The following is a 23,771-nucleotide window of genomic DNA, read 5'->3' on the forward strand; positions in this document are numbered from 1 at the left end:
TTTCTTCCATACCCTGAAAGAGACTCGAGTTGCTCCTGGGGTGTGGGAAGGAGCAGCGCATCTCCGTTCTGGAGATGTCGGTGCCGCATCAATCCCAGCAGACGGAGAGAGCTGGAGGGGGACAGAAGGCCGTCAGTGGGAATCTGCCGCCCTCTGCTCCGGATGGGTAGCTGAGTGAGAGAGAATGGAGTGGGGTCCAAAATTGCCATTACTGCAATAGCTCTTAGGGCTCTGCTGGCAGGGGGGGGTCACTCGGCCGGGGGAGCTAGCAGGGGGGCAGGGTGGTGCTTTAAAAGCCAGTCATGTGCAGAAACCCACCAGGAGCTTGGTCTGGCCTCGTAGCTCAGTTTCTCTTGTTCTCTCGTAAGAAAGTCTTATAAGTTAGCAGTTGAAGCGTGGAAGGTAGGTAAACAGACTGGGAATGTTCTGGAAGGAGTCACTTTTTATACCAGTATTATTTTATTATTATGATTTCCTTTCTGATGTCTTTTTATTTCAAATTACTGGCTTGATTTATGTTTTATTTTCCAGTTTGTTCCTTTTAGTTCTGTTTGTCTGACATATTTTGTATTATTTTGCGTGGCTAGCCATGCCCGGGGATCATCACCCTCTGCAGTGGGATTTCTGAGAATAAGGTTTTCATTCTGCCATTTTAAATACAGCCAAAACGTAGCAATAAAGCATGAAAGTAGGAGGACAGCACCCAAAATGTCCTACTGGACAGAGTGCTCAGCACTGCAGTGGAAGGACTATCTTTACCCTTTCTGCAAAACCCACTTACTTCTGTTTAATGGAGGCGTATGCGAAGCATGTGGCTTTCATTCCAGTGCAGACTGGGCAAAGCGTGACTTGATTTAGCAGAGTCCTCAAGGCAAGCTGGGCCTAAACATCTGTTTGTGACTCAGGGATGGGAGTAAGAGGTTTGAAAAAAAATCATTCCTCAGTAAAAGAGCTTTTTGTCGATTAAAAAGCAACAGAGAAAGGAGAAACGGTGACCAGCATTTATCTACTCCCGTGCTTCTTGCAAGTGATGCTTTGGGGGCTTAAAAAGACGCCCCGGTTTCTGGCAGTGTCTGCAGAGAGTTAAAAGCTATTTATTGCAGGTTGACTGCATTGGGTGAGATTGGATTTGCAGATTTGCTGTGAAAACATATCACTCTGCTTACCTGGGCTGATTGATTGTAATTAGTGACTGAAAGAAGTCTGGTCTAAGATTTCCCAAAGTGTCCGGGTTACTGTTGGGGTACAGAAGCAGCAGACTCCTTGTCCAGACTTCACCGCGGTCTCAGACCTGTGGCACCTCCGTCGACAAACCTGTGTTTCTTGCCGTTCTCCCCGTATCTCAAGGCACGGCCGTGGCTTGGCAGTGTGCACCCCAGCAGGTGGTGTCTGACGGAGCTGGTGTCGGCGTCCTGCTGAGCAGACCCCGCTAAAATTTCCTGCCGCAGCTCGGTAGACACCAAACAGAGCAGCCCTGCCCTAGCAAACTGTGGTTTTCACCTTGCCCATCTCCTGAAAATCAGCCCTTAGACGTCTGCTGCTGCCGTGAGAACAGGCGGCTGCGCAGGGCCGCGTTTCCAAAGGTGTCCGGGGACTTTCAGAAATACCCTGCTGTAGTTTAGGCAGTGAGTGCAATGGGACTTAGACCTGCTGCTGCTTCTGAAAATGCCACTGGGCTCCTGAATACCTCAACAAACCCACTGCCTCACTCCTTTGCAAGCCTTTTCTCTATCTGTCTCTATCTAAACACATTGTGGGCTCATTGCTTGGCAATGTCCTGGGCATTACCACCACAGCTTTTTGTCTCCTTCAGACTGTGGACGGCTAATAACTTCCATATGGAGGTACACTCTTAAATTTAAGCTGCCTGGCAAAAGATTTGCTTTTCTTACTTACTTTTCACAGATCCCTTCAAAGAAATTCAAGATCCCAGAGACTGCAGTTTGGAAACAAGTGCTTTACCAGCCAGGGCAGGATTTGCCAGACTGCTGTAAAACAGGGAGCTGAAGGAAAGGTCCTTTATAGGGTAAAGCTGGGTGCTTAGTTTTGTCCCAGCCACACTTAGTGGGAGCAGCAGGACCCCTCTTGGCTAGCCCGCTTGCTGGTTTAGTCCTTTGCTTTATAACATTCCAGTTTCGACGCCCCATTTAATTTCCGTTGGCTTTTTTTTTTCTTTTCATTTAAAAAAAAAAAAAGACAACAACAAAAAGCTCTCTTCTTTTTTAATTTTATCTTCCTAAACCAAATTTTTGTACGTTTTATTTTAGATTTTTTTGTTATCATTTTCCTTTTTTTTTTCTTTTATCTTTCCCATCTTTTGTTTTTTCCCCCTTCTCCCCTTTCCCTCCTGAATTTTCCCCCCTCGTAGAACCGTCTGCCCCCCCTCAAGACGTAAAATGCGTCAGCACCAGATCCACCGCCATTCTGGTAAGTTGGCGGCCGCCTCCGGCCGAAAGCCAAAATGGCGTCCTGGCTGGATACAGCGTCTACTATCGAGCGCTGGACTCGGAGGACACGGAGCTTAAGGAGGTGAATGATATCCCCCCAACCACCAGTCAGATCCTACTGGAGTCCCTGGAGAAGTGGACAGAGTATCGCATCACTGTCGTGGCTCATACGGAGGTGGGGCCGGGCCCGGAGAGCTCGCCGGTTATCGTCCGGACAGATGAAGATGGTAATTGCACTTTTTCTGGTTTTCTCCTGAGTCCCCTGGTGAATACGTGTCCCTGGAGTGGGCCTTTCCCACGCTGGGGAGGACACGTCGAGTCCCTTCTGATGGCTCGTGTGGTGCAAGACCAAAGCCTGAAGGGGGTCTCAACACAGCCCCTGGTCCAAGACGTGCAGCGTCCTTTGCTGCCATCTCCCCAAGCCCCTCTGAGAACTGGGGTCTCTAGGGTTGTCATTCCCTGCTTTAGGGTTGGTTGTGTTTGGATTTCTGGGGTTTCTTTAGTATCAAGCCTCTGAGCCTTGACTGCACCACTTTTCCTGAAAAGATGCTCTTACTGAGCAAGGAAGCAGGTGAGGCAGCAAGGAAATGAAACCAGAGAAGAGGAGACGATTGCTGCCAGACACTTTTAAAATATTAAGAGCTCTTCCCACACATTCCTTGTTACTAGCTCCTCTTTAAGTCAAAGTTTTGGTTAGTGGTAGAAAGGAAGAGTCTCTGTTAAAGTTTTAAAAAACCTTCAGTGACAAGCAGTTTAGACTCCAGTTCAGTGGCCCAGCTCGGAGACTTTTAGCACAAACGGGAACAAGAAGACTTCAATTTCCCTGGTATTTCTACAGTAAAAGAAAACCAGAAAAAAATATGAATGTGTGCGTGAAGGGAGAACACCCTCGCTGTAAGGGTGAGGTAGGACCCTCAAATGGTACAGGTCAAGTAAAGAACATAAGTAAATTCCCAACTTCTCAGGCTTTCTTCCTCCATCCCAAATAAAAAGAATTTTTAAAAAAGCAATAGGTTTGTCCCCAGTGTGGGTCCTGTTTCCCTGAGCATCTACCGGTGTCCAAATGGACAGAATACCTTGCTCAGGCAAAGTATGGTTTTCTTACCGATGAAGCTGTCATGTCCTGTATTATTATTACTGTTATTATTATCTCCAAAAATTCAGCCCACATTCCATCCGAGACATCTCTTGTTTCCTGTCCTGAGATTATGCAGCGGCTGTAACCACCAACCCACCTACCCGGCCTAAGAGACGAGGGAACTCCAAGGACAAGTCCCCCTCTGCCTCCTCTCCACCTTAACATCCCACAGGCAGGACCAGAGCTTTTCTGGCTCATTAGAAATTGGCTTTGCCCTCAGAATGGGATCTGGAACTATATGGTTTCTTCCATCTGAGCAAACTGGGGACAAAGGAGCCTGTGGAAGAATGGCTGGACTATGAGATGGACCTGTTTCCATGCATATCTCCGAGCCATGCGGATTAGATCCCCCGGAACTGCTTCCCTGTTTGACTGAATAAAGGCCAGTGACAGATGATGGGATACCTAGTTTGTAAAGTCTCCCCTTCCTTTCAGGGCTGTAGATTTGGTGTGTGTATGTCCCATAGGTGAAGTGACAGACTCCAGATAGAAATCCCCAAGTGACTCTTAGCCCTTTCTTCCCTCCCTCGCAGTGCCTAGCGCGCCGCCTCGGAAAGTGGAGGTGGAGGTCCTGAACTCAACCGCAATCCAAGTGTTCTGGCGCTCTCCAGTCCAGAACCGCCAGCATGGCCAGATTCGCGGCTACCAGGTCCACTATGTACGCATGGAGAACGGAGAGGCCAGGGGGCTGCCCCAGATCAAGGATATCATGCTGGCTGACGCCCAGGTAAGGACTTGCCTCCTACTCCTATCTCCTCTTCTCTCGTGGCAGGTTTGAGGGGGGTGGGTGCTCCAGCCGCCTTGTCTCATCCCAAGCAGCGTAATGCTGGAGAAAGTAGATGAGTGTCTCTATGACGAGGTATATGTTGTCTTTCTGCAGTTCATTTGCACTCCCAGACAATAGCTATTGTGGAAGAGTAAGAACTGCTGTCCCAGCACTGAACTAAATACCATCCATCCTCCCTGTGTCTGGGAAGTCTTTTAAGACAGGCAAAGGCCACAGTGGAATCTACTAATTTCTCCCACTCTACTTCTTCCTTCATGCTGGCCTGGTAACTTCTGACCTTGTGTGGCTGCTTGCTCAGGGACTCCTTCCTCATGCTGTGTCTCTGTCTTTCCCTTCTTTCCCCTCTTGTATTCTCATGTGCAAAACCTCTCTTGTTCTCTGCCCAGTGGGAAACAGATGACACTGCTGAATACGTAAGTAAAAAAGTATAAATGCTCCCATCCTGGTTCTGACCCTTCCCTTCTCCCACTTCCTGTTGTGATGTGATATTTTCCTTTTCCTTTATTTTTTTTGCAGTGCCAGTGTGCCTGTTTTAAAGCCTGTTGTGGGTGTTCCCATGCATTGTCCCTACCCTGTTCACTTTGCTCTGCAGCCCAGTGTGATTGTGTAGTGTCTCAGCACGCAGCAATACTGCAGGGTTTTCCCCTCGGCTCTGAAGGAAAGATGAGTCTGCTGCTCCTCCATGGGGAAGCAGATGGGACGTTGAATTTGGGACTACCTTGAGCATAAGCTTAAAGATGGGCTGGTCTGCAAGCACCTCTAGCTTGTGTCTGAAAAACATAGGCTGAAAAGCGTTGGGTATTCAAAGTCCCTAAGTCCTAAGCTATCAGGGCATGAACAAAGGCTTTATGCCTTTAGAGGGACAAGATTCTTAGATACTCGTTGTTACAAAGCATTGAATCGCTGTTGGCGCTTTTACCTTTTAAGCAGAACTTAAAATCAGCTTGGCTGTTTGGCCTTTGCTACTTCTGCTAAAATGCTAAATGTTTGCTGTGCTCTTACAGCTACAAAGCAGTAGGAGAAAGCATTTCCTTCTTGAAATGGCAGGGTCCCAAGATAATGCACTACTGAACTGCTTGTATTCCTGTCTCCTAGAGGTTACCAAGTGCCCTACAAAAGTGAGGGGCCTCTCTTTTACAGATGGAGAAACTGAGTCACATGACAGGCAAGGTCTCTTGCCTTAAATCTTCATAAAACTCAGGGGCCAGTGTGAAAGCAGAACAGGTTTCTTGACTTCTAGAAGACAGACCTGTCTCTGCAGCTAATGGCTTCCAAACTTGTTGACGAAAATCCCGCTGTTTTGAAGTTCTGCTCTTCCACTCCCTGCTCAGCTTTGGGGGCAATACAGATATTTCAGGACTAGTGAATTCTTCCCGACTGCTGCCCTGAGATTTAATATTTGAAAGCACAAAGGGGCAGTGGGGGGTGAGGGAGGCCATAAAACATGCACAACATTCACATCTCCCTCCTTTTCAGGGCCTTGGAGAAAACCCTGCTGCATATGCTCTCATCCTGTTTGATTTAGCACGGGTATTCCTTTTACAACACAGCCCCTTGAAGGGCTGAATACTTCATGGGGAAGGACTATTCTTGAGGCCGGTCTTCTAACAAAAGCTCTTGGGAGCCAGGTGTGGTGAGGCTGATAGAGGATGGAGGAAGGAGGGTGTTGGGGATTTAGCAGAGAGCTTTAGCATGCAAGCAGAAAATGTCGTCTTGCACTTTGCATTAAAGCAATCCCTTTAATATTATGAAAGCATAAAAAAAATACCTCTGAGGAGAGAAGAGAGGGGGGTGACGGCAAAAAAAAAGTAATCTCCCTGAAACTGCAGAGACCTCCTCTGAGACTGCATAGTGAAGAGGAACACTTTGAAGAGCACAACAGCGTTTTGATGGCTGAAGCAGTTTGTGTCAAGATAGGGAATGTGTGAGAGGTAGATCTGGAAGAGAACGCATTGAACCTGGGCCCTGCAGAGACATGCTGTGTTTACAGAGGGACTGTTTGCAGCCAGGCTGTACGTGCCTCTCGCTAAGGGAACGTGGCTGTCATCCTCCTGCCAGCTGCCACATCTACCCAGTTGCCCCTGAGTGTCTCGTGGTTTCAGATTCAGTGAATGTTCCTGCATGCTAGAAAAGGGCTGAGACTCCTGCAAGGAGGAGAGATCTACCCGTGTTGTACGTACCTGAATATTTACATGCTTTTCCTTTGGAATCTTGCAAACAGGAAATGATTATTGCTGGGCTCCAGCCTGAGACTGCATATTCCATTACCGTAGCCGCCTACACCATGAAGGGAGATGGTGCTCGCAGCAAACCGAAAGTGGTCACCACAAAGGGTGCAGGTAAGAGTCTTTTCCTGAACGGCTGGGATTCACCAGTTTCCTAAAGCCAAGAAGCTCTTTCTCCAGACTCAGCTTCTTTCATCCTGCTCCCTTCATGGTGAACAGTCTTGCAACAAATGCCATGCAGCCCTGAAGACAAAATTATTTCTAGTAAGGCAGAAACCGCTTCATTCCTCACATGTAGCCCTCACTAAATGACACAATTTTCTGTCCAGCGCTGCAGAAAGCCCAGACACACTCAGAAATGAAACAGAGGATGAATTCATTGCTTGTGATCTCTTGTGCTATAAAGTCCAGTGCCCCAGAAGTAAAGAGAATCTCTGCCTGGTCTGACACTGTGGAGAGACTGTGTAGCTTTGATGGTTGGCGCACACAGCTACCCTGGGGAACAGGAGAGCCAGAGCTCTGCTGTCATGGTGTTGACTTCCAAAGATCTGAAAAGCAGCAGGCAGACAGTGCTGGCTTATACTGCCCACTCTTCTGTTCTTCTAGTATCGTGTGTGAATATATGTCCTCTCTTTGCTCAGGACTAGCAGAGAGGAAAGCACTGACAATATTGACCTTTCCTCGCTAGCATTTCGGGGACCTGGGCTCTGTCTGCACATACCACTCAGATTCATTCCTCCCTGTGACCTATTGTTTGTGGCAAAGTATCTGCGAGACTCAGTACAGAGGATGTGGTGTCAAGCTGGGATGGCAGGACTTAAACAGGGGAATGACAAAGGGCAACAGGGTATCTCTTGCTCTTCCAAACAGTTGTGCTGCAGGCAGAAAGGAGAGGTACAGACTCCACCTGTCCGCTCAGCATCTGCATTCCTGTGGTTTCTGCTCTCGTGGCTAAGCCACTGCTCTGCAGTAGGGCAAGGGTTTCGTCTCTCAGCATCTGCATTCGTGTGGTTTCTGCTCTCGCGGCTAAGCCACTGCTCTGCAGTAGAGCAAGGGTTTCGTGCAGTGGAGGGAGACTGCGGTGCCTAGACCTGGAGTTGTCCCTCATCCAGCCCATCTCTTGTTGGACTGTGGTTACCTTCTCTCACCCCATTTTGCTCTTGCTCTTTCTTTTGATCTTGCTGTCAGATGATGGCTTTCTCCCCTTTTCATTTCTTTTCTTTGTCTGCTAACTTCCCAACCCTGGCTATCTATTTTCTTCTTAGTTTTGGGGCAGTCATCTTCACCCTGCCTGTAGCAGCTGCCTAAACTGACATCATCCTTTGTTTCTAGAAGAACATTGCTCTCTGCCTCTGCAGGGATCGAAGGCCTTCGGTCAGCACTGCATAATTAACCTGGAAACCTCTGCTCAGGCTCTGGAGGCAGCACAGACACTCAGCTGAGTGTACAGGACAGAGAGGGCTCAGGAGCCCTGGCCTGAAACACAAAGGGCTGGAGCCACAGCTGCCCTCCATGCCCTTGCCTTTTCCCTGCCCGAACTCCCATCTTCATTTCATTTTATGTTCTTGTGTTCAGACAAGTGATTGGGATTTCAGCCTTTCTCTCCCCTGTTGCCTCTCCTGCCTAGTTAAGAGAACGGTACACAAGAGAACAAGGTTGCTTTCCAGGACACCAGCTCTTGCAGATGTTACAGCAGGGTACGTTTGGATGTCAGCGTCCAGGCTCCTGCCTTCACGCCTTGTAGTGTCAGTGCGCTGTCAGAAGCCTTTTCCTTCACTCGTCGTCTTCTCCTTCCCCCTCCGGCTTTGCCCATGTTTCTTCTCACTAGCTCCCTGGTTCTCTCTTCTCATTTCCTTCTTCGTGAGGCTCTCTACCCTTTGCATTTTCCTCTCCCGGAGCCTTTCTCTCTGCCACCCTCCCTTGTCACTCTCTCTTGTCACTCTCCCTCATCTCTCCCCATTAGGATTTGCAGTGCAGGTGATCAGTCACAGAGGGATGTTTTCTCCAGCACAGCAGCTATTACCCCAAACTCAATTTCCTCCAACTTGAAATAGCTATTTTAAAAAAAATCTTTCAAATGGCTCCATAACATTCTTACCTTCTTTGCAGTGTTTAGTCAATGTGCATTCTGAGAGGAGAGATTTCTTTGTTCATCATTCAGGGCTAGGGGCTGAATTTAAATACAGTAATACATCCAATTTTCTCTTTTGCTGTCCAAACCAACTGCAAAATAAAACATTTCCCTCCCCTGCGCTTTCTTCTCACCTTTCTTCCAAACAATATTTGTTGTGCAAATGTAGTATTTTTAAGCTCAGCTGATTATAGTAACATTTGTGGTAAAAACCGAAACATAAAGATAATGGCATTGTTTTTCTCTGTAATGTGTTTCTTAGGCATTTCCAAGGGAGGCTTTCCCAGCACTCCTCCGAGCCATTCTTTTGCAGTTTGAAATGAATAAAGCATTTGTTTCAGAGACAACTCCTCGTCCCCGTGTTCAGATGTCAGTCGATGCAGCAGGCAGAGCGGTTTCCCCAGTTTGACTCTGCCAGGATCCCTGACAGAGGCAGCATCCTTCCCTGCCGGCTCCCTCCTGCTCGCTTCGTTAGCCACATTACAGCTTTCCAGCCCTCGGTCAGACTCGTGCTGCGAGAGTGGGCCGGGATCTCTCCTAATTCCATTCTCTCTCCTCCTCCTGTTCAACCAGAAGAAATACCAAGGCAGAGAGAAGGAAATTAGATCTCTAATAGTGGAGTTGAGTGTAAATGATGCGTGAGCTGCTGGAATTAATGCTGTAGTTTCTCCAGCTTCAGGAACCTCTGGGCCTACACATGTCATTTAACTGTGGCTGTGGGCTTGCTTAGCAGTCGGGCAGTGCCAGGGCTCATTAGACAGAGGCACGGCACTGCTGCGCTCTTGCAGTATCCCCCCAAATGTGGAGGAACTAACTGACGGGTTGAGGAGGGAGCTAACTGAAAACATGCCAACACTCGACTGTCTTTTCCCTTCCTCCAGAGGAGAGAAACTGCACAGAGAAAGCAGCAACCTTCCCTACCCTCTGCCTTGCATAGGTTTTAGGCTCTGTTTCTACTCTCTGTGTGCTTCTTTCTTTCTGTACCCAACTGGGTGATCAGACGCCTGCCAGACTCGCTTAGCTGGCCTGATGCCTGCTGCTCGGGACCTGGGGCAGCCCAGACTCCCTTTCCCATCCTTCATTACTTCACCCTCAGCTGCTCTGGACTTCCCAGCCTGAGCCAATCTGTTCCAGTCTCTTTCTGCATGAGTTGTACTGTGTAATGGAGAGAGAGAGGGGGAGGATGGGAGTTTGGGGACCTCCAGCGTTCGTTCTTCCCTGCCCTGGGAAGCAATCTGCTCGGGTGGTTAGGACAGGAGACTGGGAGTCAGGACTCCTTTTGAGGGAGGATATGTGGTCCAGTGATAGGAGGGGAGCTGTGCACACCTTTCCATCCTGAGGAAATGGAAGAAAATAAATCCAGAAGTGTGTCAGTACCTCACAGCTGACACATTGGCGGTGCACCTCATTTCCTAAACTTGATAGAGACCATCCACCTGTACCACGGGTGCATGGGTAGCAGCAGGTTGGTTTACAGGATACACTAAAGTACACAGAGTCGAGCTGAAACCTTGCCACTAATTTCAGGAACCTGTTGCTGCAGCTCAAGAGTCTCTGCATCTCTTCACCAGCCTTTCTGTCCCACGTTTGACTGAAGGTGTCTCTCTTCTCTTCCAGTCCCAGGGAAGCCCATCCTGTCTGTGCACCAGACAGAGGAGAACACTCTTCTGGTGAAATGGGAGCCTCCGTTGGATGCGGAAGGCCAAGTGATGGGCTACCGCCTCCAGTTTGGCCGCAAGGATGTCGACCCCCTGGCCACTTTGGAGTTCACGGCCCTGGAGGATAAGTACACCGCTCCCAGCATCCACAAGGGCGCCACGTATGTTTTCAAGCTGGCCGTGAAAAGCCGGGCTGGCTTTGGGGAGGAAGCTGTGCAGGAACTCACCACCCCTGAAGACATCCCCAAGGGTTACCCCCAAATCCTCGAGGCGAGCAACATCACTTCCATGTCGGTCCAGTTTGGCTGGCTCCCCCCCGTGCTGGCCGAGAGGAATGGAGCCATCGTCAAATACACCGTGGCCTACCGGGAAGCCGGTTCTCCCGGCAACCCGCTGGAAAAAGACCTGCCCCCCTCCCCAGAGAACTCGTACACCCTCAACGGCCTCAAACCCAACACCGCCTATGATGTTAAAATCCGTGCTCACACCAGTAAAGGCCCCGGGCCGTACAGCCCGACCGTCCAGTATCGGACGTTCCAGCTGGATCAAGGTAGGACTTACCGGTTTCTCCTCCCTCTCTCTCTCCTTGTAACCGGGGCTGGTGCCGGGAGGCAGAGAGCTGGAGAGGTCAAGCCAGGCTCAGCCAGGCTCGTGAGTAAATGCAAAGCACTCTGGTTTCACACTCAGTCCCTCAGCTCCTCTCTGCCTTGTGCCAGGTAAGTCCCTTTTACCACTTTCTTCTAAGTTAAGTCCGGACACCCTTCTTTCACTGGCACCTGAAGTGGGGGGCCAGTCGCTATACAGGTGGGAAGAGCATTTTCTTCAGCTTTTGCAAACAGCCAAAAGAAAACAGAAAAATCAAAAAAACCTCAAAACGTGACCTGGGATGGGTCTCCTCACCTGAGCATGCTCAGAAAGCCAGCACCTCGTTCCTGCAGCAGCCACCCAAACCCATAAGTGTGTGGGCAAAGCCACGCACCCTCCCTCACCCCTCCCTGGGGTTAGGCATGGGGACGGGGAGCACTGGGAGATGGACCTTGGCAAAACTCAAGCAAAGTGTGAAGGAGGGAGCAAACCCTTCCAGTCCTGCAGCAGCAGCCAGACCAAGACTGGCAGGCACTGCCAGTGCCTGACATTCTCTTCCTTCTCTTTCTTGCTCTTTCTTCCCTCTGCTGCCTTTTCTTCTCCTTTCTCCCCTTCCTCCTCACTTTTCTCTCAGCAGTTTTACCCAAAAACTTCAAGGTGAAGATGGTGACAAAGACATCTGTCCTTCTGAGCTGGGAGTTTCCTGAGAATTACAACTCTCCCACCCCATACAAGGCAAGTGGAATGGAGGAGTCAGAATTGTGTTTCTTCCTAATTTCCTGGGAGTCTTGTCTATTGGTTTGAAAAAGAGGTTGTAAGAGGCCAGAATTCTGGATTCCTGCTTCAGATATGGACAGATAGTGGTTAATCACTAAATCAAGGAGTTGGGCTGAAAATCAGGGCTGTTGCGTTCCATTCCCACCTCTGTTACCAAATCGCTGCCTCCCTAGGCAAGTTACCACAATTTTTTCCATTTCCAGATCAAAATTTCTCTTCCCGGAGAAATCTCAAGGCTTTGGCCTGCATCTGCCTTTATGCCTGGGGACCCTGCCGTGGGCACGAGAGAGAGACAGCTCCCCACTCAAATGCCTTCTGTTCCTGTGCTCGTACCAGCTCTCGCAGAGCTGGGTGGAGCATGGCAGAGCTGAGTGCCCCATGTTCTCTGCAAACCAGAGAAATAGGGAGGAAGGAGTTCGGTTGCTTAAGCAGTATTGGCCTTGCTTGTGATACAATTTTATTGCCTCTTTGCCTCCCACAGATCCAGTACAACGGGCTGAATGTCGATGTGGATGGCCGTACCACCAAGAAACTCATCACCAACCTGAAGCCCCGCACGTTCTACAACTTTGTTCTCATGAACCGAGGCAATAGCATGGGTGGCTTGCAGCAAAACGTCGCTGCCTGGACCGCTGCTGACATGTTATCAAAGAAGCCAGAGGTGACCCACAAGCCTGATGCTGATGGCAACGTGGTGGTGATTCTCCCAGATGTGAAGAGCTCTGTGCCTGTCCAGTAGGTTTCTGTTAAACTGCAGGTGTGGGGTGCTCAGTTGATGTTCTGGGGGTCAGCCCCGATGGCTGGAGTTGTCCACAGCACAGGCCTGCAAGGGCCGTGGCAGGGGTGTGTTCCCTGCATTTTCAGCCTTACCTGACCGTTGTCTTTTGGAGCCGTTTCCCAGAGCTAACAGGGGACACCAAAGAAATGCAAAGGGAGTAAATAAGGAAATGTGTCATATGGGGCTGCCGCTGAATCCATGCTCATTCCAGGAGCAGCAATAACAACTGTGCTAAATTAAAAATAATGGGCTTGCTGAGTTAGGCCAGTGGGGCTGTTTGGGCAAACCTAGCCTTCCACATCAGTGTGTGCACTCTCTTCTTCTGTGGCTCATAGAATAAAATTAATTCCTTCTGTATCTTCTGATTATTCCCAACTCTTAGGGCTTACTACATTGTGGTGGTGCCTCTAAGGAAGTCCCGAGGAGGACAGTTCCTCAACCCCTTGGGCAGCCCTGAAGAGATGGACCTGGAGGAGGTGAGTGTGAGTGAAACTGAAGGCAGCAGTAGGGGGAGAGCAAACAGCTGTAATGGATGGGATGGTGGCCTGAGAGCCTGGGAAGGGTGGTTTTGGGGTATCTGTGCTCCATGTTCTGTGTAGCTGAGGTGTGGCCAGTCTGAGTGGGATGGTTTGGTTCTCCTTCCTTCCTGCTCCCTTGATGGTGCTGAAGGTGTCAGGGCTCAGAGTGTTCCCTTGCTTCCTCCAGCTCGTTCAGGACATTGCCAGGCTCCGACGCCGAAGTCTGCGTCACTCCCGACAACTGGACTTCCCAAAGCCCTACATTGCTGCCCGGTTTCACTCCCTCCCCTCCCACTTCATCTTGGGGGACATGAAGCACTACGACAACTTTGAAAACAGAGCCCTGGAGCCAGGGCAGAAATACGTCATCTTCATCCTAGCAGTGCTCCAGGAACCTGAAGCTGTAAGTGCTGCCTCCTTTCACTTGCCTTCTTCAGATGCTTGTGCCCCTCTGTCCCCATTATCAACCAGAGACAGCAGCTGCTCCCTCGTGAGCTGCCAGCAGCCCTGGTGTCCTCCTGACATTCTCCGTAACTCTCTTCCACCAGACGCCAGAGCTTGAGGTTCTTTTTTTTGCTTTGTAAAGCCCTTCCAGTCCAGCTGTGGAGCTTTTGCTTGTGGCCGTTGGAGCTGTTTGTGCGTGTGTCTGCATGCAGCAAATGTGCTCTTCCAATTAGACAGGCTAATGACACGAGTGTTTGTGCACTGCTGCTGCATTTTGCCAGTCTTCATAGGTAGAACTTGCTACACTTGTGGCTCCGGATTTTACTCCAGAATGGGGAGTACTGAACTGTCCGCTCAGGTCTGCGCTCGAGTTCAGAGATCCCTAGGTCAAACCCCTTTACAAAGAGTAATTTCTTGTAAAGGCTGTCCTTTTATTCCTTAGAGCGATGACCCTAGACATCCTGCTTTGAGAGTAGCACGTCACATGCCCTGGTCATTACTAAGTTCCCTGCCAAACAGAGAGGGGAGCATTTTTTTTATGGAAAGCTACGTGCGCTCTCTACCACTTCAGCACCTCTGCTGATTTCAGTGGTGCTGGATTTGGCTTTATGAAAACAACTGTTTTAATATTTTCCTGCTTCCTCCCTCATGCACAATAGGAAGCAGTCTAATACTTCGTTGTTTTTAAATCCCCCTATGGAGTTGTAGCAGGGAGCTATTTGAAATTAAGGGTTTTCAGAGGTTTTTTTCCCAAATAAATATTTAGTTGTGTATTTGATATTAAAGGATTAGGCTGACACGCTTCTGAATGGGTTTCTCAATCGGATTACTGCAGCTTGTGGTAATTTCTGCTTTAGAACAAGGTACTGCATACTCGCTCACAACGGCCTGGATCCACAGCAGCTCCCAAGTATGTAGCAGTATTTCAGTCTTGCTGAGAGCTGATAGAGTTCAAGAACCCAGAGCCCAGATCGCCTATTCTTGTCCTGTCCCAGACTTTTCACTCAAACCAGGCCATGCCAGTTCTTCTCTGTGCATTTTAGTTTCTGTAGTTTCTATGTAAGATGGGAACGCGTCCTTCCTGGGGTGGGGAGATCGTAGCACTCATGAGAACAAGGAGGCAATGCCCATTAGTTGGGACTCTGGTGGGTTTGAATGTGCCTGTGATTCTCCTCAAGAGCCCGGCTTACTGCATAGGGCACAGAGCAGACATACTCCTTTTTATTAATTTATATTTAATTGTAAGGGTTGGGTTTTTTCAGTCACCAGACCAGACTGTTTCTAAGCGTTACTTCTTGTTTTAATCCCCTCCCTCTTTCTCTGTAATCCCATCTGACTGTCAAAATCCAGATGGTTACATGAGAGTTTGGAAAAAATGTTTGTGTGTTTGTGGCAGTGGAGAGGGCTCAGGGATGTGGTGTAACAGAGGCATAGTCAACTGGTTTTCTAAAAGCACCTTCCTGGCTACAAGATCAGGTGAGCCATAGGCACAGGGCAGTCTGTAGCTTCATATGAATGTGATCTTTCAATGGTCTGCCTTGCCTGGAGCACTGGAGGAAGACGATACCTGTTGTATGGATGCTCACAGATGAGAGTCTTTTCTGTAGGTTGAAGAGGGCATTTTCTCTGTTATTACTTGGTTTATGCTGTAGAGAGCTCACATCCCCTCTAGCAATTTCTCTTGTGGAGTACTGTCTGCTTGCCCATTGCTTTCAGTCTCCATTCCACCTCTGAACCATGTTCCACAATCTTTCATGTCTTCCAGACTTTTGCTGCTAGTCCGTTCTCCGACCCCATCCAACTGGACAACCCTGATCCACAGCCGATCATTGATGGAGAGGAAGGGCTGATCTGGGTCATCGGGCCCGTCCTGGCCGTGGTGTTCATCATCTGCATTGTCATTGCCATTCTACTCTACAAAAAGTAAGAGATGCTTTTGCCCAGGTCTGTGACCATTCTGAATGTCCCCAGCTGTAGCCCTAAAGGGAGTTTCCTCCTTGGTCCTGTAGTTACCAGCTGGGGGCAAATCCTTCCGCCAGCACCAGAGAGAGGAGCCCTGAGGCACAAAAGCTGAAATGGAAGAGTCTGACTGGCACAGGAGAGATTAGCAGTGGGTTGCAGGGGCTCACTGGTTCAGAGTCTACCCCATGGCACTCTCAGTAAAGCTGTGCTTGTCTTACAGACAGTCTGTTGTGGCATGTGTGCGGCGAGTTTGTTGGGTCTCTTGCCTGCCTCCTCCAGAAGAGCAGCTGACAGCCACAACCTTGGGCTCCCCTTTCTGTGCTCTGTGTGTGTGTGCAGTGGGGTGATGCAGAGAAAACACCTTTGTGCTGTGGAGCAGCAGAGAACTCCGTTGTTCTCAAACTGGTTTTCAGCTGGAGTTGGGAGATGAGAGCAGGGGTGTGATGTGAGTCTGCAGGACAGAGGAGGGAACAACCCCTGGAAATCTCTCCCTTTTCCTTGGCTTTCTGAGCAGCTCATCGTGCGTGGATGAGAATGGGGGGCCTTGAGCACACAGGGGCCACATGGTACAGTGAAAGAGGACAGGAAAGGAGGCAGATGCTGAGCAAAACAGATGAAGAAAAGGTGCAGGATGGCAGCTATGGCCAATGCAGAGGTGTCCTTAGCTGGGACATCTAGTACCCAGGGTGGAGGGACCTCTCTTAACCCTGCTCCATCTTGCGTCTGCACAGGTGTGTTTGCTTATACACATGGGTGTGTCTTTTGCATCCCAGCATGGGTGAAGCTGCTGGACACACAGGTGCTCTGGGGTCAGGGACTCAAGTGGTCCTTGTTGATGTTCATTGGCACTGATCTAAATGGGTAATCTTTGCTGGTGCTGCCTTCCACCTGTGCTACCAGGGTTAGAGCTGAGCAAATGCTTCCCCTTTCCTCTGCAAGTCCTTTCTAACCTGAACATTTGTCTTGTCTTCTCTCCACTTACTGCTTTCCTGGACAGCAAACCAGACAGGTAAGAGCACCAGATTTGCCATTTACTTAGGTTTTTTTCTTGCTGTGGGTTAGGCAGTGTTTACTGTCTATGGTGATGGGGCTTTGTTGGTACATTTCCTACCATTAGATCTGTCCTAACAGAAACCCTGTGTCAGACTAGCACAGGACCATGTTTGAATCAGGGCAGAAAAAGTAAAGAAAGCCCAGCTTTCTCCTGCTTGTCCATTCCTAAACATAATGGCCTTTTCTCAAGCTGAGCAGCAGTGACAGTAAACGGCTCATAAAACATTGGGTTAATGGAGCAGAGAAACACCCATTTGTGTTGCAGTCAGAGGTGAAAGTGAGTTTGCTCCATGTCTGACTGCTCCATACAGGCTGTCCCTGAGCCACTGGCATACTGGAAGCAGAATCTTACCAGCTGAGCTGTCCTCGCCCCGTTGCAAAAGCTGTTCTTGCCCCATCAGCCAGGGACTTCTAACAGCATTAGTTTATGACTGCAAAAATGAGACTTATTTCAAACCATTTCCAAGGCTGGGGGAGCTTTCACTGGAAGTAACTGATGGGTTTAGCCAATGAACTATTAACAGCCGTTTCAGAACTGCGGTAAAAATAAACTACTCCCAAGCTGCGAAGTGGTGTAATTCCAAAATGCTGCCCCATGCAGTGCTGGCAGGGCTCGTGCCACTTCTTCTAGCTATTGATGACATTAAGAGACAGCTAAAAATGTAGTGAATAACCTCCTCTCTGCCTAAGTAATTGCCTTTATTGCGGCAGGCGTATTATTGGAGGCTTCGTGCAACCAGGCAGGAGAGGTGAGGAGCTCTACAGCCATCTTGCTGGAAGGGCTAGGACAGTGTTTGCAAGCCTCAGGGTGTGGGTACACATTCTCTGCCCGCTGGAGAAGTTCTGCTCCCAGCAGCTTGTCGCTGTTCCCTTGCCAGAGGTTATCACATCTTCAGATCAGCACTGGGCTTTGCTTCCAAATTCTTCTGAAGGAGAATGAGCCAGGTCAGCAAAGACTTTTCAACTGCCTCAGCTAACCTAACCCATTTTGAGTAAAATATATTAGGAAGCACTTATGTGTGCGGCTCAGCTGGCAGGTTGGAGCGGGCTTCAGCTTCTGGCAAGGAGGTGAGACAGATCTCAGCAGGCACAGCTGTGATGGGAGAGGATGTGTCTGCACTGGTTTTTGAACCCAGATTTTTAGGGTTCTGCAGATCAAAAAAGGTTGAAAACCACTGCTCTGACTTCTCTGTCTGCAGTGAGGCACTGAGAGCTCCTAAACAAGCCAACAGAGCAATATCAGTACTTTACGTCCAAGGTCACGGCCAGGAGATTCTGTACTTTTCCAAATGATTATGTTGGCTCTGGTTCTTTCAGGCTGAAAATGGCTTGGCCAGAATTGGAAGGTTTCTGCTTGCAGAGCTCTGCAGAGTTCAGTGGAGCCGTGTCTGTGCAGGGAGGCTGAGGTGTGAGCTCACAGCACCTCGGCTGCTCCTTCCTGCCTGTCTGTACTTCTGCTGCGAGGAGGGGCAACTTCCAGACCTGTCTGAGAGCTGCTGTGAGGGGCTGCTGGGCCGTTGTGAACCCATCAAATATAGCACTGACAAAACCTTCCAAACCTTGTCCCTGTTCTGGTGCATTGTATATAACTTACATCCTTGGCTGCATGAGTTAAGCTGCTTTGTCTTTTTGTTTTTTTGCCACCCCCCCCTTTTTTTTTTTTTAAAAGCAAACGGAAAGATTCAGAGCCACGGACAAAATGCCTCCTGAATAACGCTGAAATCACCCCTCACCACCCTAAGGACCCTGTGGAAATGAGGCGCATCAACTTCCAGACTCCAGGTAACCGGCTGCTATCCAGCCTTTCTCACTGGGAAGGCAGAAGTGGAGCAACTGCCCTTGCCTTAGCCCCTTCCTGCCTGCGTGAAGGCTGCTGCAGCGCTGCCCTTGAGACCCAGCGCTAACCTAGGATGCAGCCAAGGAACCTCAAGCCTTGTCTGTGCTAAGCCAGACTACCAAAAGAAACCTTTGCTGGGAAACCTCAAGGACCTTGCACAGGCTCTACCCAGCGCTAGCGAGGCACGAAGAAGGGTTTTCCTGGATACCCGGCTTAAATTGGTGCATTCCGGGCTAAGTACGCAGCTGCAAGTGCCGTGGCCGTGCCAAGCTTGCCAGACCACCAATGCTGCCGCGCAGCACCGTGCCTCGCACTGGGAGATCCCCAGGGGTGGTGGAGATGAAGCGTGGCAGGCTGCCCAGCACGCAGCGCTCCGGCCACATCTGTAACTGGCTCTTTCTGCATACGTGCCAAAATGCTCCTGTGGGGAGCCAGGCCTGCCCCGGGGGTTGTGCGGGGAGAGAAAGGCAGCTGGTTGCTTCATGCAGACGAGGCCATGTCTCCTCACTTAGTGCAGATGCCATCACTGCAAAGAGTCGCTGAGCAAGCGTGTAACTGCACTTAATTCCCGGGCAGAGAGGCTCGATGCACCCTCCTTTCTGTACACGTGTGTCCCCATGTACATGCATGTCTAAGCTGCCTGCATGGCACCTCTGCAAGCCACCACTGACACGGCCTGGCACGGGCATGTCCTCACACAGACGGATACTTGGCGATGCTGAACAGTGCCCGTGCACTGAGTTCCTGGTGCTTGAGGATTTGGAAGGGAATTTATTGTGCTTTATGGGGGCTGGCTGTTGTTTTCAGTTTGTTTGTATTTTTTTGCTGTTTTGTGCTTGTTAGTAATGTTTCTGCAGCTCCTGTTTCCCCTTCCCATCCCAGTCCTGTCCTTAGCGTTGTCTGAGTTTTCTTAGGGTGAGGTTGGCAAGTCAGTAAGTACCCAGAGGGCAGGGATCTTTGGGGAAGCACAAAGGCAGCACTGAGCTGAGGGTTTCGTATCAAAAAGAGTTAGGAACAACCCGTTGGTGTCAGCCCAAGCTTAGGAACGATTGAGTCTCAACTGAGGGATGGAAGGCGGGTTCAATCCAGGGTGCAGGGACTGAATGCAGAGCAGTTCAGCAGCAGTTAGGTGCCTAAATCAGCTCTTACTTAGTGGTGCTCTTACAGGAGAGTCTGAAGGGGGTTGAGATCTTTTGAGTGGCCCCAGCTGCAGCTCAGCAGCAGTTTGGATTTGTCTGGGCTCAGTGTTATACACTGGGTGCAAACAGGAGCTCCCTTTGGGGGTGTTCAGGTTGACTTCTGGTGGTGTGAGACCCAAGAGAAAGAGCTGCACTCCCCAATGTGAGACCTATGCTGAGATGAAGATAAAGTTTATGGCTGTCCAGCATTAGCCTGGGTGCTAAGAAGCAGCTGCCAAGTGCTGTTTCATGTGTTTCCCTTACTGGGTATTTCTCCCCGTCCCCACAGGACAGCAGAGTCAGCTAAGGGCACCTCTGAGCTTCAGTTAACATGATTGATAGATGAGTGAGTCTGTCTTCTGTTGACCCTGCTGGTTTGGTCATCCTGTACCTCTGAATTCTTGGTGAGAGAGGCTTGTAAAAGAAAAGCAAACTTACCATTAAGGCTCTGCTAGGCAAAGGTCTGCAGATCTCAAAAGACTGCTCGGTGTCGTCCAGTCTAGCTTTAGAAAGCTGCTACCACCTTTTCTTTGTAAGTTTATCTAGCTTGTTTATTCTGCTGTATAGTTTGTGACGGAGGAAAAGGTTTGAAAGGGTTTGGGAGAGTTGGTCACCTGCCTCCCACAGAATTTGGCAAACAGTTGGGCGAAAATGGAAACGGATGGAAAATCAGAGCTTGGCGTGTGCTGGTGGTGATGGAGCGATTGTGGTGCAGTTTGCAGGGGAAGACTCCATAGGTGCGGTCTGAGTTAGTCACTTGAATTGGGTATATTGTGGTTTAGAAGAGGGCCTGTAGGCTCTTCTCCAGCCAGACGACCCAGGTCCCGCAGGCAGAGTCTCTAGCATGTCCCCAGCAGCAGAGCAGAGCGGGGGGGCAGGAGTGGGAGTGTGCGTGAGCATCTGTGCAGCTCGGAGAGGGGAAGGCATAGCACGTCTTAGATATCTTGTCCTGGCCTAATCAGCATAAAAAAATAACTTACTTTTCCTCTTTAGATTTATGTTGGGTTTTGGTTTTTTATTAGCATGAAATTTTTTAAAAAGTGTATATTTTATTTCTTTTTTTTTTTTTACTGTTTTCTGCAGATTCTGGTCTGAGCAGCCCTCTCAGTGACCCTGAGTTTGACTTTGAAAGTTAGTTCCTGTGTGTTTTTGTTCCTGTTGGTTTCATTTCCCCCCCCATTATTATTTTTTTTTCTCTCTTCTGTCGCTTTCCTTTCCAATTCTGTTTCGTTCCTGTTTGTTTTGGGGTTTTTTCCGAATTCTCTGTAGTCCTGCGGTGTTTGCCCATCTCATCCCTTTTCTGTGCCATCTGTTTGTCTGAACTGCGCTTCCAGTTTTACAGTATCAAATCTCAGGCCTTTTGCAAGACAAGGGTAGGAGCAGCAGAATAGAGCCCCTGGTAGCAGCGTGAGACGCTGTCTGTCCTTCTGTGTCTCTTTTGCTGTCTCGGACGGGAAACCCCAGCAATCTGGGTTTCGAGGCTTTCTTTTCTCCCCGTTGTCAAAGATGTTTCATTTCTGAAGCTTGGCTAAATGTCCCTCGTACTTATTCACAGGCAGAAAGCAATCTTTTGTGCACCGGTGCGTGAGCGTTGTATGTGTACGTGCCTGTGCTTTTGTGTTCATTGCTTCATAACGCAGGGAAAGAAAAATCCAGAGCTGCAGCTGACAATCCCCTCTCTTTGGAAAAAGCCGCACAGGCACCTTTTCATGTCAGACGAGGAAAAGGGCCATCTCCCATCTGTGGCAGGTGTCTGTTCCTTGGCATCAACTTGTTCCAGGAGCACAAAGACCTCTCCGTGGTCCTCCCCACCCCCTGGGTTTCATGCAGAGTGCCATCCAGCCGTGGTGATTTTGCAAGGATAAATGGGCTCTGGCCCATGTAACAGATGTTAGGGTGACGTTTCTGGTGAGTTGGCTGGTGCACAGAGAATCAAGTCTTTTGTGATAAGATTAGAGAGATTCAAGCGATTGAAATGTTAGATGAGACTGGCTCTAAAAGACTTCATCCCATTAGAAGCCAAGATCCCAGCTTTGCTGGGTGGGTTTTGGGTTTGATTTTTTTTTTTTTTTTTAGTGCTGGGCAGGCAAGTAGATGTGAGGTTTCAGCTGACAAATGTGAAGAATCACAGATGCTGCTTACGCTGGGAGATGTGAGGGCTGGGATGTTTTTCTAAATAGTTTAATCCAAATACTGGTGTCTCTGGTATTGAATCCTCCTGCCAATACTGTCCCAGTCCACCTGCCACCTCCCCTTGACCCCCTTATTGTAACAGAGGGGTTTTGTCTGGTTTTTCAAGCCACACTGATCCTTGGCTGAACCTCAGCCCACAGCAGCACTCCCTCTGCCACCCTCACCGCTGCGGGAGGTCTCCCTGCCTGGCAGCCATGCAGGTAGCCAGGAGGCCACTGAGCAGAGGAACCTGCAAGCCATTTCCCTTCATGTCTAAAAAAAAGTTATTGAATTAAAACAGACAAAAGAGAAGCTGATGCAGCAGTGCTGGCTGGTACCACTGGGAAGTACCGCTCCTGGCTCATTTAATATCAAACTCTTCCTGGATCTTAATGGGAGCCCCCATGCACTTGGCATTTTGACCAGGAAAGTGTTTATTGTTGCAGAGATTTCCGGTCTTTTATTATAAAGAGCCCTAGAAATCGATCCGACAAGGAGATTTCTGTCTTTAACAGCGGCAAAACAAGGCAAGTTCCCACGTGCTCCCAGCCAGCGTCTGCTACGGCGGGTTGGAGGTGGGAGCAGGATGGTCCCCAGCAAAGAGACAGGGCTGGTTTTCAGGAGCTGGTCACGCTGAGGATTTTTCCTGGAGCTTTTATGAAGGAAACTTGTGAAATGCCTTCAAGGGGAACATCACTTCTCATTCCAGATTGGCACAGTGAGCCTTTCCCATGCAGCCCACTTGCTCAGAGGCAATGGCACGTATTGCTCCATGACTTCCAAGCCAAAGAGAATCTGGGTTGTTTTTTTTGTTACTTGCTCATTATTACTGGGTTTTCTGATTGGTGTGGTTTTGTTTTGTTTTTTTTTTTTCCTTTTAACCTATGTGTTCATCATTTGGGATTTTGTTTACGGCGCTGTGTTTCTGAGCACACTTCAGCAGATAATCTGTAGCTTTTTGCAGCGGAGTCAGGTGGTGGCAGCTGGGCCAAGACGGGGGGGAAGAAGTCAGTGAGGGGGTGACCCACAGAGATCTGGAGACAGCTTACTGAGTTGCCAGAAGTTGTTCTGAGGAGGGTTTGGCTTTGCTCTAATGCTACAGCCCAAGGTATGTTTGCTGCCCTCTTCAGTGTTTATAATATTAACTTGGTTAGCTCTCCGATCTCGGGCGTCTCAGCCGGCATGGCCTTCCTGTCCCACGCAGGCAGAGAGAGGACCGGTTCCTCCAAACGCTCCCAGTCTGCATCCAGTGCTGTGGTACTGGGGTGGACAGCAGCCGCCTTCCAGTCTGGGGTGGGAAGCAAAGGAGAAATCCTTCTCCAGGTGCAGTGGGCTACAGGACAGCCAGAGACTAACCAGGAGCTTTTCCTCCATGAGCCAGGCGAGCCTTCCTGCCCTGACCCTTGACAGACTAGGATGGAGCCAGCGCAGCCTCCAGAATACTTCGGGGTTATTTTTGTGAGCTTCTTCTTGGTCTATTCCCCCCTGCCTTCTATTTTCAGCCAGACTTCCTTGTGCTGAAAATAGATGTCTAGTTAGCTTAGGAGAAACCTGTTTGGGTGGTGGCTCAAATCCTCACTCTGTGGCAGACCCATCCTGTCCCCAGGCCTGGGGGAGGCAGCATCTCTCCAGAAGTCACTGTAAAACTGAGGATGTCATGCTTGCTTTGCCATCTCTGTGCTGAGTTTTCAGAGTATCTGACCATGCTGCTGCCACCGCCGCTTCTTTGTCACACACCAACACCCACGGGGCTCGAAATTCTCCCTGGCTTCCATCTCTTCTCCACTCCTGTTCTTCTCATTGGGGGCACTGCCCAGGGCTTCTCAGCATGCTGCTGTCCTTGCCCGTCCGCTGTCATTCGTAGCGGGATCGGCTGGCAGAAAGCATGGGAAGCCTTTGGAAAAACATAATCCAATGCAGATGAGCAAAGCACGGAGCGCTTTTCCACCTCAATTTGTAGCGTAGCTATTTGAGATGATAGGACGGGAAGTATCCCTGTTCTTTCCAGAGCTCCACCAGCCCCTCTTGGAGCAGGATGTGCAAATCACACTTCGGTCTGCCTTCGCTGCTCAACCCTGTTC

At 49.5% G+C, this 23,771-nt stretch overlaps 1 protein-coding gene across 1 annotated transcript in view; it reads left to right on the forward strand.

Annotated features, from left to right (window-relative positions):
- PTPRS (protein tyrosine phosphatase, receptor type, S) overlaps positions 1-23,771 on the forward strand; it is a gene marked incomplete at both ends in the record, with an annotated part of 43,924 nt that overhangs the window by 8,026 nt on the left and 12,127 nt on the right. Inside the window, 13 exons of the mRNA XM_009703326.1 lie at positions 2,369-2,674; positions 4,119-4,312; positions 4,759-4,785; positions 6,594-6,711; positions 10,346-10,936; positions 11,609-11,706; positions 12,230-12,483; positions 12,909-13,002; positions 13,232-13,447; positions 15,254-15,411; positions 16,448-16,459; positions 18,173-18,285; positions 20,602-20,649. Coding sequence (XP_009701628.1) covers positions 2,369-2,674; positions 4,119-4,312; positions 4,759-4,785; positions 6,594-6,711; positions 10,346-10,936; positions 11,609-11,706; positions 12,230-12,483; positions 12,909-13,002; positions 13,232-13,447; positions 15,254-15,411; positions 16,448-16,459; positions 18,173-18,285; positions 20,602-20,649 — 2,229 coding nt within the window. The remainder of the gene's footprint in view (positions 1-2,368; positions 2,675-4,118; positions 4,313-4,758; positions 4,786-6,593; positions 6,712-10,345; positions 10,937-11,608; positions 11,707-12,229; positions 12,484-12,908; positions 13,003-13,231; positions 13,448-15,253; positions 15,412-16,447; positions 16,460-18,172; positions 18,286-20,601; positions 20,650-23,771) is intronic.

The sequence above is a fragment of the Cariama cristata genome, unplaced genomic scaffold (genome assembly GCF_000690535.1).
Source record: "Cariama cristata isolate BGI_N322 unplaced genomic scaffold, ASM69053v1 scaffold7567, whole genome shotgun sequence".
Lineage (NCBI taxonomy): Eukaryota > Metazoa > Chordata > Aves > Cariamiformes > Cariamidae > Cariama > Cariama cristata.